The 20,021-nt window shown below is 43.5% G+C and overlaps 1 protein-coding gene across 11 annotated transcripts in view; it reads right to left on the bottom strand.

Annotated features, from left to right (window-relative positions):
* frmd4a (FERM domain containing 4A) overlaps positions 1 to 20,021 on the bottom strand; it is a 702,228-nt gene that overhangs the window by 58,251 nt on the left and 623,956 nt on the right. For all 11 annotated transcript variants that reach the window (XM_048553974.1, XM_048553978.1, XM_048553975.2 and 8 more), the window contains one exon: positions 17,556 to 17,697. In XM_048553974.1, coding sequence (XP_048409931.1) covers positions 17,556 to 17,697 — 142 coding nt within the window. The remainder of the gene's footprint in view (positions 1 to 17,555; positions 17,698 to 20,021) is intronic.

Raw genomic sequence — 20,021 nt, 5'->3', positions numbered from 1 at the left:
TTCTCCAGCATCTGCAGTTCCCATTATCTTGGAGGCAAATGGAACACCCTGGTCGTGCTGCTAAATCCATTCCTTTCTGTGTCAAAACTGCACCAGTTTACTAACTGCTGAAATACACTGCACTGGTTAGGCAGAATCTCTGATGTTTCTGATTCTGCAAATCAATTTCAGTGGAAGGAGTGCAGTTTCAAGGGCTCTTGCGGGGCAGTTTTTTTACTGTACTCCTTAAGGAGTCTCTCCCGCTGGGTTTTTCCTGCTGTTTGTGACTCGGGCAGCTGAGGCATGTTAGTTTCCTCCATGTCCTGTTGTTGTAAGAAATGAGAAAACAGCAGAGGGCCTGCACCTGCCCTAACAGCAAGGACATTCGGATGGGAAGGAAATGGTGAGCAGGCGAAGGAAACAGCAAACTGAACTTTGGCAAGATGCTGCTGAAGCAATGTTAAAGGAATGTGCGATGGAAGCATGGTTTAAAAGTTAATCTGTGAAGATTCCAATTCCCACCCATCGCCCAGCACTCCCCCCCCCCTCACAACGCCAACCAACCTTTCTCACAAACTTCTTACATACTATGTGAAAGAATTAAAACAGGAGGTTTGAAACCGTTGAAAACTTTGAACAGTTTTCCACTAAATCACATGGAAGAAACATCTTAACAGGGCATGAAATTTATAACAGCAACAAGGCACGGCTCATAGGATAAGACATAGAACTCTATCCCTGAAATGAAAATGCTGGCTGCATTCAGCTTCGAGCCTAACAGCTGTGAAATGGATGTTGTGAAACTGCATTCCATCTGATTATTCCCAATGCCTTTCCCAATTTGTTGATTGTGACTGTTCCAATTGGTTTTACACAGAAAGGGAGGTAGAACACAGAGTAAATTAACAAGTGCAGCTATCAATGCTAAGATTGAAATAAGCTGAAACTGTTACTAGCTCAGCTTTTAAATCCAGGCAGTACTGAATTGTTCTTTGTCTCACCTACTTGAATTATTTTCTTCTGGCCTCTTTCCATGCATTAATGGCTATTTACTTCAGCCAACTGGATTGCATACTTCCATTAAATCCACACTTTATTATGTTTTAATAAATATTGTCTAAATTGAAGACTGTGACTCGACATAGTTCATATCTATGTTCCACTTTAGTGAGACACAGAATGGAATATTTTCCAGGGTCTCTTCACTTTGTGAAACTGAATGTTCTGTCTTCTCATCTTGTGACTCCTTGTACCAGTTTATCACATCAACCGTGGCTCAGTGGGTAGCTTCTATCTCTGAGCTGTAAGGTTCTAAGGCTATTCTAGGGCTTGAGCACCAAAATTAAGGCTGGTGCTCCATTGCAGTACTGAGGGAGTGCTGTAGGGTCATCAGAGACAGGTTCCCCCACTCTTCTTTGAAATAATGCCTAGAGGCTGTGACAGCACTTATGTTTAGTGAAAGATGGCACCTCTGACAGTGTGGCACTCTCTCAGTTCTGCAGGTGGTGTATCAAGCCAAGATATTTTACATCAGGTCCAAGGTGGGAAATGACCTCAGGACCTTTCACCTTCAAAGAAAACATAACTGATCTTGAAAAGGGTAAACAAGTCAGATCAAAGACAGCAGTTTAAATGAAGGATTTTAGATACAAGGGAAGATTAGAGAGATTGGGCTCATTCCTTTTGGAGTAGAAGATTAAGAGGTGACCTTGTTGAGGTGCAAAAACTGATGAACAATTTTGACAGAGTAAAGAAGGATATTTTGTTTCCACTAGTCAATATGTCAGTAAGTATAGGTGATAATTTCAAGATTGCCAGCAAGGGAGCTAGGAGTGAGATCAGGAGAAACACCTTTCATCAGAGAGTTGTTCGGATTTGGAATGTGCTGCCTGGGAGAGTTGTGGAGGCGGATTCCATAGGAAATTTCAAAAGAAAGCTGGATATACATTTGAACCTGATGAAATTAGAGGGCTGTGGAGATAGGGCTGGAGATTGGGACTAGCTGGGCAGCTTTTACAGTCACGATGCTTCTGTCCTGTAAAAGTTTACGGTTCTACGATTCTAACACATCCACTTCATATTCAACCAACAATCTGATGCAACAGCTTTCAGCAAGCTCAAGGCTCCCTCCCACCACAGAAAGGGAAGAGTGTTTCTGCTACCTCATCAAACACTGACAGAAAGTCACTAACTGAAGGAAGTTATGTTCAGGTAACCTGCACGAACAGCTACAGCTTGACCATGCCACCTTCTGATCAGCAAACTGAGACTCTCTCCGTGATCTGAGCATGGTGCCAGGCTCCCAGTAACGTTGGATTAACTACTTACTGAAAACAGGGAGGTACAAATAACAGCTTGGGCTACCTGCGAATAGATAACCCTATCAGGACACAGTCATGTTCTGACAAGGCACACACTAAAGCAAACATTTATAATTCTATAATGCTGAAAACCTAATCGGGAAATCAATTAATAACTGGCAGCATTCTTTGGTCTTCCTCCTGCAGAGTATTTTTTATAATATTCAGTCACGTGCAAAAGCTAAAAGTAAAAGCTTTTGGATGTGAGAATACAGTTTTACAGATCCTGAGTGTTAATAATGCACAACAAAGCTAATGGAGTGATAAATCAATGGTTGAATATTGATCGGTGCAGTTGGTCAGGAAAGATGTAATTGGTCTGGAGGCAGTGCAGACAAGATTTACCAGAATGTTGCCAGGGCTGGAGAATTGTAGCTACAAGGAGAGACTGGAGAGGTTGGGGTTGATTTTCTTGGAGCAGAGAAGGCTGAGGGGTGGCATGATTGAGGTATACAAAACTGTGAGGGACAGAGATAGACAGGAAGTACTTGTTTCTCTTAGCAGACAGTTCAAAGACCAAGGGTCATAGATTCAAACTAAGCGGCAGAAAGATTGGAGGGGACATGAGGAAAGATGTTTTTACACAGAGGCTGGTGGCTGTATGGAGCTCACTGCCTGAGTTGGTGGTGGAAGCAGAGACCCTAAACTCTTACAAAATGTACCTGGATCTGCAGTTTAAGTGCTATAAGCTGCAGGGCTCTAGGCTGTGTGCAGGAAGGTGGGATTAGAAAGGGCACCTAGGTGTCTTGGGTCGGCATGGACAAGATGGGCCAAATGGTGCCCTTCTGAGCTGTATCATGTGTGTGGTGCTCAATGAGTCACTAACAGGGTTTTCCCCAGAAGGTATTATTTATTTCATTTTAGAGAACTATGGGGGCATGTTATGGTTTTTTTAACAGGCTGGGCCAATCCTTACCGTTCCTTGAGAAGTTGGTGGTGAGTGACATTCTCAGACCAGTGCAGGGCCATTGTGGCTGCAGGGACAGTCACAATGTAATAGTAATAACAGTCTTGTCCATAACTGCTGACATGTACGAGGGGTTTCTGTTCTGGGCATCCACAGAATGCCATTCATCAGTTTGGTGGCTGATGTATATCTGTATTCAATAGACACAAATGGCAAGTCCTCTTGTCATGTTTAATTATCATTTACTCATTTGATGTGGGAGTCACTGGCTGGGCCAGCATTTATTTCCAATCCCATATTGCGCACAGCGCAGTTAATTTTCAACCACATTGCTGTAGATCTGCAGTCACCTATAGGCCAAGGATGCAGATTTCTTTCCCTAAAGGGCATAAGGGAGATGGTTGACTTGCTCGCTGAGCTGGCTTGTTCTCATTCATCACCGTGCTAGGTGCTAACATCCGTGAAGCCTCCGATGAAGTGATGTTATTCTACTCCGCTTGGAATTTATACTGTCCGGTCCATTATGGTGAGTAGTGTCAGTTCCGGTTTTGATCTGTGTGGGTTTGTTTATGGGGTCCAATTCTATACATTTGCCGATTGCGTTACATGTGGAAAACCATGCCTCGAGGAATTCCTGTGCCGTCCTATGTTTGTTTTGGGTTACTATGGTTGCTTTGTCCCAGTTAAACTGATGGCCTTCACTGTCTGAGTGTAATGACATTAAGGAGAGTTCATCGTGCGGTATTTGCTGCTAGTATCCTCAATATTGGCACACTGAAACAATGAAGGGCATCAATTTAACTGGGACAAGGTAGTCACAGTAGCTCAAGCTAAACATTGAAATGCACAGGAATTCCGAGGCATGGCCCTCCACCCATAATGCAATCAGCTAACATACAGAATTGGACCCCATATACAAACCATACCAATCAACACCGGAAATGACAGTACACACCATAACAGACCAGACAGTATAAATTCCAAATGGAGTAGAATAATATCGCTTCATCGAAGGCTCCACTGATGATGTCCCCTAGCGTGGTGATGAAACATCTGAACAACGCAGCCAGCTTGGTGAGCAACTCAACAACCTCATCCACAACCTGAGCTACAGATCTTTGCCAAAACTTTAAAGGGCATTCGGGAATCTGATGAGTTTTTATGATAATCAGCAATGGACAATTCGAGCACTGCTGGTTCCAGATTTCCACTGAATTCAAATTTCACCATCTACAGCGGTGAGATTTGAACCCATGCAAGGCCTTTGGGTCTGGATTACTGCTGCAGTGACGATACCACCTCCCTGAGAACCATAGGCCTGTTTTATTCTTCGTCGTTAAGTTTGGTGCAATGCCAACACAAGGCCTCTGCATCCTTCAAACCACCACCAGAATCATAAACTGTCTGTTGAATACAGCAGCTTCACTGCCTCCACTTGATAAACAGGCAACTGAAATGAAGAACAATAATCTGAGATGATCATTGCTGAAAGTGTGGGGCTATAAGCAGCTCCTTGTGCATTCTGTCTTGTGTACTCTGCGGTTTCACAGTAAATACCAAAGCTGTCCCTTAAGTCACCCTTGCAACATAAGGATGTCAGTGTTACACCTGTGATAAGCCTATCCACTGCACTCTCAATCTCTCACTTGCACGTGCTACGTATATCCGGATAGATTCAATTCCCATTGTGTTCAGCCACAATCTCGAAAACCAGAACAATCAGCTCACAAAACAACAACAATCTCTGCCAAAAACAAAATCATTCCTCCCTTTTTAATGTCACTGCACTTGATCTTTATCAGTCCATTCAGTGACCAGGATACTTCTGGAATTTTGACAAAAAATGGTTTGAACAATGTTATGGCACAGCAAGCAGCCTCAAACTCTTCCCCAAAGACACAGGAACAGAGTGACTTACAGTCACGTGAACTCCCCCCACACCCACAATCTCAGCCTTGCAATTGTCTGTCTATGCTCATTCCTCTTGATTCATTCTACTACAAAGAAAAGATCTTCCTGCCCTCTGACTTTTCAGCGTAAAGCCTTTGTTGTATTGAAAATGGAATATACGCACACCTGTCTCTGTTAGTGTCTTTTGAACCATATACAGTCCAGCACACAGAAATACACAGTACACCAGCTAACTCAGAGCTAGTCCCTAGTGTGAGGAGAACCCCTGGTCCTCCTGTTAATATCTGTCAGCCAGGACTCCCTGACTGGCCCAGGTTAACAGCCCCAATCAGGGAACACATGCTCAACGAGACCGTCCTTGTGAACCTCGTTCTAATCACCACCTAGGAGAAAGGTTTATGGGTAATCTATTGCCTACCACAACTGATGGCCTTAGGTGAATCAAGTGCCTCACCTCACCCTTCCATAGAATTTAAAACTCACAACGGAAAATGTTAAAACTAATCTCAATAACAGTGACCATAAAACTGTCAATAAAAGCCTAGCTGATTCACCAAAATGATTAAGGGAAGGGAATCTTCCATCTTTCCATGGCCAGGCCTACATGTGAGTCCTGATCACAACGATGTGGTTGACTCTGAAAGGGCATTTACGAATTAGAACCAAAAGAAATGCACAGCTTACATTTTCAGGTGAGAGTCATCACAGCACAGAGGCCATTCAGCCCGCTGAGTCTGTTCTCTATCAAATAGGAACATAGGAACAGGAGCAGGCCATTCAGCCTACTGAGTCTGTTCTCTATCAAATAGGAACATAGGAATAGGAGTAGGCCATTCAGCCCACAAGCCTACTCTGCTAATCAATGAGATCATTGCTGACCTATGGCCTAATTTCATATACCTGCCTTGTGCCTATATCTCCCGCTTAGTAAAAGATTGTCTAATCTCAGATTTAAATTTAACAACTGGCCACCACTGCCATTTGTAAAATAGAGTTCTAAATTTCCATTACTTTTTTGTGTACAGAAGTGATTTCTAGTATCTCTCCTGAACGGCCTAGCCCTAATTCTTAAACAAATACTAATTCTTAGGTCCCTCAGTTCCTGCACACCTTTTGAATATTGCCTCTCCCTATCCCTTTTGCCACAATGAACTCTTCATGCATTTCTGTTTGAAGTCCATCTGCTCCTTGTCCCATTTTGCCTGTTGTGTCAGTCTATCTATTCCTTTCTGCACTTGAATTGGTATCATTCTCACTGTCAGCTGTACTCTTCCAACTCAGTAAAATTAGCTGACTTTGAAATTTTACTCTGTACTCCAAGATCCAGTGAGGATATATCAACAACTAAAATTACAGACTTTCAGGCTCCCTAGTGCAAGGTTTATCTGCCCTGACTGTAATCTTTTGGAGTTCCTGAGATACAGGAATCCTCCCTCTGGATTGGAAAGCCGCACATGTCACTCTCCTTCCTTCGAAGCGTGAAAGTCAATAACAAAGGAGTTGCAGATCAAATAGCCGCACATCTGTGCAGGAGAAGTAGTTGGAATCTACAATCAAACATGGGGCAATTGAACTCTTTGAAATTTTTAATCCCACACAAGAGACTTTTAACTAAGGTAGAAATCCATGGAGCTGAGGGAAAATTACTGACGTGGCTGGGAAATTATGTACGTGGCATGCAACAGACAGAAGGGATAATGGATAGGTACCAGAGAGGTATTGGCCTAGTTGTATTGTCACTCGACTGTTTAATGCAGACGCCCAGGTAATGTTCTGGGGGCTAGGGTTCAAATCCCACCATGGCGGATGGTAGAATTTGAATTCAATGAAAAATTGCAACTCAGAGTCAAATGATGTCCATGAACCCATTGTCGATTGTCAGGGAAAAACCCATCTGGTTCACTAATGTCCTTTAGGGAAGGAAACTGCCCTCCTTATCTGCTCTAGCCTACGTGTGACACCAGACCCACAGCAATGTGGTTGACTCTGGACAATTAGGGATGGACAATAAATGCTGGCTTAGCCAGTGACATCCTCATCTTGTGATTTAAAAAAAATTCAAATTGGCAGGATGTGGTCAGTGGTGTCCCCTAAGGATCTGTGTTAGGGCTTCAATTATCCCCAATACTTATTAATGACGTAGATAATTGCACAGAAAGTCATTGATCCAAATTTGCTGATGATACGGAGTTACGTGGCATTGTAGACAGTGCGGATGATAGCATAAAATTACACAGAGATATTGATAGATGAGGGCGAAATTGGCAGATGGAGTTCAATGTTGGCAAGTGTGAAGTTATCCATTCTGAACTGAAAATGGATAGATCTGGGTACTTTCTGGATGGAATGGAGTTAAACACAGGGGTTGTCCTAAGAGACCTGGAGTTTCAGGCGCACAGATGTCCAAAATGCCATGAACAGCTGCAGGAAACAATCCAGTAAGTGAATGGATGACTGGCCTTTCTATTGAGAAGACAGCAGTATATGGATGCAGACATTATGCAGCAGTTATACAGAGCCCTGGTCAAACCCCACTTGGAGACTGTGAGCAAATCTGGGCACCACACCCTTAGGAAGGATACACTGGCCTTGGAGGGAGTACAATGTAGATTTACAAGAACAATGCCTCGATTTTAGGGGTTAAATTGTAATGATTACATGAATTAGGCCTGTTTTTCTAGAATTTAAAAAGTTGTGGTGATCTGCTAAAAGCCTTCAAGATTTATAAAGGAAAGGCAGGGTGTATACAGATAAAGTACTTTCATTAGTTCTAGAACATAGGGACATAGTCTGAGAACGAGGGTCCGGCCAATCAGGAGAGACGTCAGGAAGCAATTCTACACACAAAGGGTGGGAGAGGTTTGGAACTTCCTTCCAGAATTGGCAACGGAGGTTGTTAATTTTATATCTGTAATAGATAATTGTTTGTTCAGCGAAGATATAGGCCAAAGGCAGGGATATGGAGTTAGGCCACAGATCAGTCACGATCTCATTAAATGGTGCAGGGGCTGAATGGCCTACTCCTGTTCCTATCAATGAGCTGTATCTTATTTCACCAACAAAATAAGACAAAATGCATTGAGGCAAGTAGTAAAGTGCAAAAAACTTGACTTTCCCCGAGATCAGTGTTAATTGTGGGTCTTGGGGCCTCCAATTTTCAGTGAAGAATTCTAATTACATCTAAGTCAGGGCCACATTGTTGGCAGGTAATCAAATGCAAGTATGTGAGGGCAGCACAATGTGGCTTTTATCTGTCAGAGGGGGAGATTCCTCACACGCTGAATCAAGTCTGCAAAATGAAACATGGTGTGTGTGAGGAATACACCAGCTCACCCTCGCTGGATTCGGCACGAGTAGGTCTGTGTGACTTTCACATCAGTCATGGAAGAAATGGGAAAAGTAGGAATTCAACAGGTGAAATCGAATAGAGCATGTGGACGGTTTGCAGGCCTCACACAGGGTTCTGCTGGGAGTACAACACAGAATAATGTTGTTTGATAGTCTGACCAACACCAGTGGAATGAACAGTGGGTTCTAAACTGTCCCAAAAGGTTTGTTCCAGCTTTCAACAAGTTTTTCCTCATCATTCTGGAAATAAAAAACAGCAGCAGACGCTGTATGTTGCTTTGGGCAGACTTTGCTAATCTTCCAAATCACTCCTCACCTCCTCCTATGGTTAATTTTCCTGCTTCATGTTACTACTGCACTGCAGGTTCATAAAATTAAGAAGAAAGCAAGTTTTCTTGGATATTTTTTCCGAAGTTGGCCTTGTGTTGATTCCACTTACAGACACTTTCGGATCAACCTGTTTCTCAGAGGGGTTATTACAGGCAGTCTCAGGGGGGCAAGTCAATTTGTACACAAGTTGGATCACAATACAGACCAATTAAAATACTCATTTGTAATGAGGAAACATTGGCATGTCAGATCGTTAAAATCAATGTGAACACACCCCTGTATGAGATCTCATTCATAAGTAAGAGTTTGCAAGGCATGGAGGCTCCTGACTCAGAGCTAAGGACGCTATCACTGCACCACACAAGCCCTCAGTAACTGTGCTCACAGATATTCACTTATCTCCTCATCTCAGTCTCCTCTCACTTGCAAAATTCAATGCTCTGTAAACTCACTGTTTTAAATTCCAACTTTGTCCTGATGTTTTTCTGTTGATAATAATTAAAATCTAAGGCATATCAGAGCAAAAGGTAGACGTCTGTCTGATATGTTGTGCTCTGGCGTTGGGTGATGCTTAGTTACTTTACATTGAATCAATCATTGGCATTAATTTGTTGAAGTGATGATTTGATTATATGCTTAGAAGAGCTAACAAATTCATTGTATGATGGCTCGATTGCCGCCTGGCTGCCCATCTCTCTGTCCTTACGTGCCTGCCCTCTGTACTGGCTCTTCAACCCTTTATTTCCTTCTCCCTGCATCTATAGGCCTCCTATAACAGGTGTGCCTTGGGAATCCTGCAAACTCTGCAAATTCCTTCATTTCTCGTTCAGCTTCCACCTGTAAACTTTTCTCAGTTGCACCAGGAGCACAACAGTTACATCGAGTTACACCAAGTTGACAGCTTAGAAAGAGGCCATTCAGTCCAACTGCTCTCTGCTACCCTTTATGCTCTGCCTAAGCCTCGTGAGTTTGGGGACATGATTTGGGCAAAAGTACAGTTTCAGCAAAAACGACAGCCAAGATATTGCTGAGCGACCAATGGTAGAACTTCATTACATTCTTTACCAACCAGTATGAAATTTTAAGATGGTATTACCTTTTCTTTCTAGACTTGCCTACGAAAGAACAGATAATTCATCAACAGCTAATCACCAGAAGTGTAAAACACACACACTTGTTTGATTAACAATGAACAGGAATTGTTACAGTTTACTTTCATTGCTAATGTACAATTGGAAAACAATGCAGGGATATGCAGAATCACTGAATTGTTACTGTACAGGAGGATGTCATTCGGCCCATCATGCCTACACTGTTGTATCCCCCTGGTGTCAATCTCCTGCCTTTCCCCCACATCCCTGCATGAATAATATCCAAATAACCAGCAAATGCCCCTCTTGGATGAACATGCCTCCAATGAAACTGTCTCCACCACATTTCCAACCAACACATTCCAGACTCTCATCACCTTTTGTGAGAAAGCATTTTTTTCTCACTTCGCCCTTATTTCTCTTACAACCTTTAAATCTCTACCCTGTTGTTCTTGTGCCTTTTACGTGCAGGAACTGTTTCTCACTATCTCCGCTGCACAGCCCACTCGTGATTTTGAAAACCTCTATCAAAATCTCGCAGCCTCCCCCTCTCCAAGGAGTAAAGTCCCAACTGCTTCAATCTGTCTGCATCCTCACACCGCACTGTGTAATGCAAATTGTGAAGTTTGTGAGTGTCAGCTGCAGATGAAATGAAAGAAAACAACCTTTCTTTTAAAAGCTCTGAGGTGCTGCTGCTAATTTCAAAATTGTCTTCACCCCATGGAATACTCACTCACTTAATGCATCTTTGCAGAAAGCAGTCAAAAATAGAAGCATCAATTCTATCAGTACAGAGAATTCAAGCACAGTGCAATTTATCCAATTTCATTCCTGTATTTTAGCTCAATTTCCCGTTTCCACTCACTCGGGAGGAATGATGGTAGCTTATTATCCTAAACTAAACAATGCACAATTCCAAAACAAAACTAAATTGACCATGACTTAAATAAGGATTCTAAGAAAGATGTGCACAAAAGCCAAGACATCAACACTACTGAAGAAAGAGATAACAAAGTGTGGAGCTGGGTGAACACAGATGATTCTGAGAATCCTCACCCCATCCCCCTTTTCTGATGAAGGGTCTCGGCCTGAAACGTCAGCTTTTGTGCTCCTGAGTTGCTGCTTGGCCTGCTGTGTTCATCCAGCTTCACACTTTGTTATCTCGGATTCTCCAGCATCTGCAGTTCCCATTATTTCTGAAGAATATCTGTTCCAATTGTCATTTTGATAAAATGTGATCTAACTTTGTAGAAATGCTTTACACACAATGGAATGATGGGAGTGTGCAATGGGCTCGCACTGAAAGCAATTTATGCTGAGGCGGTTAATCCCTTTGACAAACATCTAGCTGGACAGACCTGGGTTGCGGCTAGGGATAAATGCAGACTGTTAAAAAGAAACTGCACTTGTACAGATAATAAAATGTGAGGCTGGATGAACACAGCAGGCCAAGCAGCATCTCAGGAGCACAAAAGCTGACATTTCGGGCTCCTGAGATGCTGCTTGGCCTGCTGTGTTCATCCAGCCTCACATTTTATTATCTTGGAATTCTCCAGCATCTGCAGTTCCCACTATCTCTGCACTTGTACGGAGCCTTTCAGAGCTACTAGTGTATAGAAGTGCCTTATTGGCAATAAAGTACTTTTGAAGTACAGCAACTGGTGCAACGTGTGGAAAATAGCAGGCAATTTGTGCACAGTAAGAGCTTTTCCAGCAACTTCTGTTTTCATTTCTGAATTACAGCAACCACAGTTCTTTCAGTTTTTTATTCACTCAGTTTCACTGCTTTGTTAGTGGCCATGTAAGGAATGTGGCAAATGGTGACAAAAATTTACCTAAATCTTCAAGACTTGAAATGTTAACACTACTGCTCTCCCCATAAATGCTGACAGACCTGCTGAGTTTCTCCAGTACCTTCTGTGTTGGTACCTTTACTTCTGTACTCACTCCTCATCCAACAAAGGCTAACATACCAATTGCTATCCCCTAGACCTTGCCCTCTAGCTGGGGGTATCTAGAAACAAGGAACAGTCTCAGGATAAGGGGCAAACTATTTAAGGCTAAGATGAGGAGGAATCTGTTCACTCAGACATTGGTAAATGTTGGAATTCTCTGCCCCACAGGGCTCTGGAACCTTCGTCATTGAGTAACATTCAAGATTGAGAACAGTATCGAAGGCATCAAGGGATACAAGATGGTGCAAAGAAATGGTGATCACATGGAATGGCAAATGGAAATGAAGGCTGAATGGCCTCCTCCTGATCTTATTCCTTCAATAATTGTTCAAAGTCAGAAAATAAGCCTTCTGGTGTAAACAGATGGTCCCTCTGGACACCAACACTTTACAACTCCTGCACCCTTTGAGAAGCATCTCAGTTCTTATCAACAAATAAAGATGTTTAAAGAACTTAAACAAGGAATGAGGAGTCTTGAAAGGGACCATGAAATGTCCTTGGCAAGTAGGATGAAAGAGAATCCCAGGCATTTTATACATGTATTAGGAGCAAGAGAGTAGCTAGGGAAAGGACTGGTCTGCTCAACAACAAAGGAGGGAATTTACGTGTGCAGCCCGGAGAAGTAGGTCAGGTGTTTAATGAACATTTCACTTTGGTTTTCATCAAGGAAATGCACATGAATGATCAGTCAGATTAGGAAGGACATGTTGATATTCCAGGGCATGTCGACATTAAGGAGGAAGAGGTGTTGAGTAGCTTGAAAAACATTATGGGAGATAGATCCCCAGGGCCTGATGGGTTCTATCCCAGGATACTGAGAGCCGCAAGGGAGGAGACTGGCTGGGGTCTTGACAGAGATCTTTCTATCCTCTTTAGCCACAGGTGGGGTCCCAGAAGACTGGTGAGTAGCAAATGTTGTTCCCTTTTTTAAGAAGGGCAACAGGAATAATCCTGGAAATTAGAGGCCCATGAGTTTTCTATCAGTAGTAGGGAAATTATTGAGTAAGATTCTTAGGGACAGGATTTAGTTGCATTTGGAAAAGAATGGACTCATTACGAATAGTCCGCATGGCTGTGTACGGGGGAGGTCTTGTCTCACGAATTTGGTTGAGTTTTTTGAGGAAGTGATGAGGATGGTTGATGAGGGTAGGGCAGTAGATGTTGCCTACATGGACTGTACTGGAGCATTTGACAAGCTCCCTCAGGGTAAGCTGGTCCAGAAAATTAAGTCACATGGGATGCATGGTGAGTTTGTAAGTTGGACTCTAAATCGGCCTAGTCATAGAAGACAGAGGGGTCTTTCTCCGACTGGAGATCTGTGACCACTGGTGTTCCAAATGCCAGGGTGTTTGACGTTTGTAAAATATATAAATGATCTGAATGAAAATGTGGGTGGATAATTAATAAGTTTGCAGATGACACCCAAATCGGAAGAGTTGTGGATAGTGAGGAGGGTTGTCAAAGGATACAACAGGATACAGATCAGTTGGAAAGTTGGGTGGAGAAGTGGCAGAAGGAGTTTAATTTGTACAAGTCTGAGGTGATGCATTTTGGAAAGTCAAACACACAGAAAAGTATAGTGTAAACAGCAGGACCTTAGGAGCTTTGATGTACAGAGGGGCCTTGGGGTGCATATCCCTAAAAGTGGCAACACAAGGTGGTAAAGAAACTGTGTGGCATGCTTACCTTCACTGGTTAGGGCAGTGAGTACAAAGGTTGGCAAGTCATATTGCAGCTGTATAAAACTTTAGTTCGGCCACATGTGGAGTACTGAGTGCTGTTCTGGTTGCCACATATAGGAAGGATATGGAGGGGGTGCAAAAGAGGTTTACTAGGATGTTGAGATAACTAGTGTGGAGCTGGAGGAACACAGCAGGCCAGGCAGCATCAGAGGAGCAGGAAAGTTGACCTGACCTGCCCGAAACATTGACTTTCCTGCTCCTCTGATGATGCCTGGCCTGGCCTCCTTTCTCCTCCAGCTCTACACCAGTTATCTCAGACTCCAGCATCGGCAGTTCTTAATTTTTCAGGAGGATGCCTGGATTGGAGTGTATTAACTGTCAGGAGAGGTTGGGCAAACTTGGATTGTTTCTGCTAGAGTGTCAGAGGCTGAGGGGTGACCTGATAGAAGCATATAAAATTATGAGGGGCTCAGATAGGGTGGAAATGTAAAATACTAGGGGGAATAGGTTTAAGAAGTGAGAGGGAGAAAGTTTAATGGAGATGTGTGAGGCAAGTCTTTTTCACAGAGGGTGGTAGGCACCTGGAATGTGCTGCCAGGGGAGATGGCAGAAGCAGATACAATGTTTAAGGGGTATTTAGACAAAGACATGAACAGGCAGGGAATAGAGAGATATGGACCATCGGCAGGCAAATGGAATAGTTTAGAATGGTATCATGGTTGGCACAGGCATAGTGGGCTGAAGGGCCTGTTCCTGGGCTGTACTGTTCTATGTAAAGTTGCCATAATCTTACCAGACTAGTGCTGCTTTCTCATTACAGAGAGACAGCTGGTGGAGGTTTAGCCTGAGGGTTACCACGCCTGAGGTGAGGGGAGAGGTTGAGGAGGACAGTCCTTCATGATGACCTCAGCCAGTGTGGGAATTGTGAATGACCTCACATTGTATCCACATCGTATTCCACTACTGTCCTATTGCCCATTCAGCCCATCCAAATCTCCTTGAAGACTCTTTGCATCCTCTCAACATTTCCACCTTGTTTTGTGCCATCCACAATTGGTCCTTATCTCCAAACCATTGATACAGACAGTGGCTAACGGGGGTCCAATCTTGTGGTACCCTACTGGTCACAGTGTGCCAACCAGACAAGGACCTATTTACTCCTTCTCTCTGCTTTCTGCCTGTGAACCAACCCTCTATCCATACCAGTATATTGTCCCCAGTGCTGTCTGCTCTACTTTTGTTTGACGACCTCTAGCGTGGATCTTTATCAAGAACCTTCTGCTCAAGGATTTCAAGCTGCAGGTTGGAAATTTCCATGATAATTCTCTCACGATCTACAAGATCCCAAGTAACCTTGGGGGAAGATCACTGCCAAGCTTCCAGGAAAACAGCATAAAATGACAACTGTCCACTTTATACCTTTTCTACAAGGTTTCTGTGCACGTTCTCTGGAAGTAATGGCGAGAGATTGAAGGAACCCAAAAGTAGGCTCTCCTCTGTGTTGCCTGTGACCACCGGTAAATAATTTTGAAACAATAGCATAAAAACTGCCACTGCATTCACATAAACCCGTAGGGTGTTTGTTCCTTCTGAATGTCTGATAGTCTGTCTCTGGTCACATTCTTTCAAGGTGGGATCATCGTGATTAGAAGGAGGGGAAAGAACATACACAGATTCCAAATTGACTGGAGGATAGACTGTTTTCACTACCACCAGCTGCTTGCAATCAAAGCAGGAATTAAACATTGTTCCTTCTGGGTGGCACGGTGGCTCAGTGGTTAGCCCTGCAGCCTCACAGCACCAGATACCTGGGCTCGATCCCACCCTCGAGCGACTGTCTATGTGGAGTATGCACATTCTCCCCACGTCAGTGTGGGTTTCTTCGAGGTGCTCCGGTTTCCTCCCACAGTCCAAAGATGTGCAGGGTAGGTGGACTAGTCATAGGAAATTCAGAGTCATAGGGATAGAGTAGGAGGGGGGTCTGAGTGGATGCTCTTTGGAGGGCTGAATGGCCTGCCTCCACACTGTGGAGATTCTATAAATCTGATCAAGTAGGCCTCTTCGGTGTGAATCACAAGATGAAGCTATAAAAATACTCTTCAGGAATTAGACCATGATTTTAAAGAAAAAGAAAGAACGTGCAATTAAATGCTGCCATCTGAGGCTGTCTCAAAGCAATCTAGTGGTCAAGTGTAGCCACAGCGAAATAGTTTGGCAGCCAATTGATGCACAGGCAGCTCTCACGAATAACGATGGAGTGTAAGATGACAGAGCGTGCCTCAATGCTTTTGGTTCAGTAATATCAATCCACAAGGAGATTTGTCCTTCCTTCCTGTCCAACAGTCCCACTGGCATCTCGTATGTTCAGCAGAGAGGGCAAATGGGGTCTCAGTTTACTGTTTCATCATTTGACAGCAGGGCACTCCCTTGAGTGTCGGCTTGGATTATATACTCATGTTTTTGTGTTTGGATATGAACACATAACCTTGTGCCTGAGAGGTGAGACTGTTATCGAGTGAGTTACGGTTGACATCTTAATGCACGTACCACAGGGAAGTCTGTTCTGTTTTGAATCACAGAGGCCAGCTGGGAAAACACATAAGTGTGTCAATTTGTAAATAATAAATTTGAGAATAAAATTTAAAAAACAAACTACAGACACAAGACCTCTAATGAAAGCAAAACACTGCAGGTGCTGAAAACCTGGCACAGAAAAGGAAAATGCTGGAGAAACTCAGCAGGTCTGGTAGCATCTGTGGAGACAGAAACCTACTTTAGAACCTGCTGAGTTTCTCCAGCATTTTCACTTTTTCACAATTCAATAAACTTAAAAAACTCTGTTAGGTCTTCAACACACTAGGGAGACAGTAATAAATTTGAGGCTAGAGAAAAGCAAAATATGGTGGACACTGGGAATCTGGAATAAAAACAGAAAGTGCTGGAGAAAGGAGGTCTGGCAGCATCGGAGGAGAGAGAAACAGAGTTAATATTTCAGATGCTAATGGTCATCTCTTAAATTGTTTAATCTTAGCTTCCATGCCATCATAGCTTCCCGTTGTTTCACCCTTTCCCACCTGCTTGAAGCCTGTCAAACATAAACACCAGTTGGCCACTCGGCCCTTCCAGCCTACCGCACCATTCAATAAGATCATGGCTGACCTGATTTTAACCTCAACTCTACATGCCTGCAGAACCCGATAATCTTCCATCCCCTCGGTCATCAAGAATGTATCGACCTCTGCCTTCAAAATATCTAAAGATTCTGCATCCACTGCCTTTTCAGGAAGGCGATTCCAAAAACTCTTAGGCCGCAGAGAGAAAAATATTTCCTCATCTGTGTTTTATTTTTAAACCACGATCTCTAGTTCTAGATTCTCCTGCAAGGGGAAACATTCTTTCAACATCCATCTGGTCAAGTTCCTTCAGGATCTTACATGTCACCTCAGACTGTTCTAAGTCCCAGAGGATACAGGCCCAGCCTGTTTAACCTTTCCTCACAAGGCAATCCGCTAATTCTAGGTATTAGTCCAGTAAACTTTCGCTGATCTGTTACTAATAGGTTAACATCCTTCTGTAAGCCACCATCATCGACAGTAATCACTAGCTAACCAATATGACTGTCTAAACAAAAACCAAAAAAACTGCGGATGCTGTAAGTTAGGAATAAAAACAGAAGTTGCTGGAAAAGTTCAGCAGGTCTGGCAGCATCTGTGAAGGAGAAAACAGAATTACTGTTTCGGGTCCGGTGACCCTTCCAGCTGCCAGACCTGCTGAGCTTTTCCAGCAACTTTGTTTTTGTAACATGACTGTGTAGCTTGGAAATTCTGTGTCACCAGTCACGGGTTCCCTGGGTCTTCCTGTAAGTACAGCAACCGGTTGTGTAAATATTCCTCTAACGTTTTCCCAAATCCCAAAGTGCATTGACCTGAAACGTTAACTCTGTTTCTCCGTTGACTCGGAGGAACAATTTCTCATCAGAATCCAGGTCTTACCTGACGACAGGAGACTTCCACTGCTCCCACTGATGATTTTGCCTTTGCTTCCCATGTTGGCGAGCTTGGACATCTTCAGAGTCCCAGTTTCCGTGAGATCGATGGCAATTTCACTCAGACTCCTCGCTGCGTGAATTTTCGACTGGCAAAAGCAACGACAGTTGTAAATAACGGGGCCAAAACCTGAACACACAGTCTCACAGAGACAGGGCACAGGCAGCAAGAGCTTTATCAGGGACATTATTAAATTGGACAGGATTCATAAAAGATTTACCAGGATGTTGCTGGGAATGGAGGGTTTGAGGCTGGATAGGCTGGGACATTTTTCACTGGAGTGTAGGAGGTTGAGGGGCGACCTTGCAGAGGTTTATAAAATCACGAGGGACATAGCTGATGTGAATGTTATGTTTCTTTTCCCATGGGTGGGGAATTTCACAACTGGGGGAAAATTTTTAAGGTGAGAAGAGACAAGATTTAAGAACGACATGAGGGTGGTTCATGTATGGAAAGAATGTCCACAGTAAGTGGTGGGTGTGGGTACACTTACAAAGTTTAAAAGACATTTGAATAAGTACATGAATAGGAAAAGTCTGGACCAAATGCAGGCAAGTAGGACTAGCTCAGTTTGGGAACACGGTCAGCATGGTCTGGTTGGACCAAAGGGAGTCTGTTTTCATGCTGTATGACTCTAACTTCATAAGACGAACATGGTTCATACTGCTGTTGGAGGCTACACTGTGGGAGGGGTAAGGTAGGCCAAGGCTGAGCTTCAGCAGTTAGATTGCACAGACCCATTGTCCACACCTGCTGGGAAACTTATACAAACCCGCTGTCACAAGTTAAATAGCAAAGTCGGGCATACTGATGGTGAATGATAGAGATTACTAAGTTTGTAAAGGAACAAGAGAAGACCACTGAGCCTCCTCTACCACTCTCAGTCATGGCTGATCATCTCCTCAATGCCATTTTCCCTGCACCATCTCCACATCCGTGAGTGTCACCAGAAAACCCACTGATTTCCATCTTGAATCTGGTCAAGGGTTGAACATCCACCGACTTCTGGAGTAGACAGTTCCATAGAATCACTTCCTTCTGAGTGAAGAAATTCCTCCTCATCTCAGTCCTCAAAGGTCTACTCCCTGCCTTGAGATTATGTCCTGGCTTCTTGACTCCCGATCAGGGCAAACATCCAAACCACATCGATCCTGTTGCACCCACTTTGTTGCAAACACTGCTACACAATTACTATTAGAGTCAGGTAGGGATTGACAGTTCACTAACCTCAAACCCACGACATGTTTCAGCTTTGGCCTCCTCGCTACAAGTGGATACTCTGGTGCAGTGCTGAGGGCATGCTGCTTTCTCACAGGCACTGTCTTCGGGTGAGATGTTAAACTCAAACCCTGTCTGCAATCTTACTGCACACAGTCAAAATCATGTGGTGCTGTTTTTAAAAGTGAACAGGGAAGTTTTCCCCCGGGCTGCCAGTCAATATCTGTCCCTCGGTCAATATCGCACAAAAAAATGTTGTCTGTTCAAGATCAAATTGTGACTTGTGGGACTTTGCTCTGTGCAGATTGGCCACTGTGTTTCCCACATTAGAACAGTGACTTGGTTGGCTGTAAAGTGTTTTGACACACCCAGCGGTCATGAAAAGTGCTATATAAATGCAAGTCCTTTTTCTTCAGTTTATAGTAAGTGGTTAATGGCCAATCCCATTCCCAGCTGGATAAGCAATAAAGAAATGAATCAGAGATAGTAGGAACTGCAGATGCTGGAGAATCTGAGATAACAAGGTGTAGAGCTGGATAAACACAGCAGGCCAAGCAGCTCCAGAGGAGCAGGAAATCTGATGTTTCAGATTTCTGAAGAAGGATCCAGAACTGAAACGTTAGCGTTCCTGCTCCTCTGATGCTGCTTGGCCTGCTGTGTTTATCCAGCTCTACACCTTGTTATCTAAGAAATGAATCACCTCAGTCCCAACTGCTCTTGCTGAGAATCCACTGCACCTTCATATTGCCTTGAGAGGACAAGGCATTTCCTCAAGGTTTCTGTGCTGTGATCCTGAAGGTGTTTACTCACAATGTGGCCACGTTGCCCTCGGGGGGAGATACTTTCTGATCTGACTTGAAGCAATGAAACCTAAATCACCGATTCTTAAACACTTTCTGGTCAAAGGAGGCCTCATTTTAGATGGATTATTAATCATGAAGCTTGCAATTAAATCATAATCTGATATAATATTTATACCTAGTGTCTCCACAAGCTTTTAAGAAACAGTTAATTAGTTAAGGGAGATGAATGGACTGCTTTTCACTGCAGTCTCTTGGTCAAACATTCACTGTCCTCTTCATACATCCTCACATAATGCCCATCCGGGTTATCACTTTTGTATCAATTCCCAGAGCAGTGCCGATGTCTCTCCAGAGCCCCCTTTATGGGTCTGCAGATCTCAGGGAGAGAACG

The sequence above is a fragment of the Stegostoma tigrinum genome, chromosome 25 (assembly GCF_030684315.1).
Source record: "Stegostoma tigrinum isolate sSteTig4 chromosome 25, sSteTig4.hap1, whole genome shotgun sequence".
NCBI lineage: Eukaryota > Metazoa > Chordata > Chondrichthyes > Orectolobiformes > Stegostomatidae > Stegostoma > Stegostoma tigrinum.
This window is presented reverse-complemented; position numbering and strand designations above follow the sequence as displayed.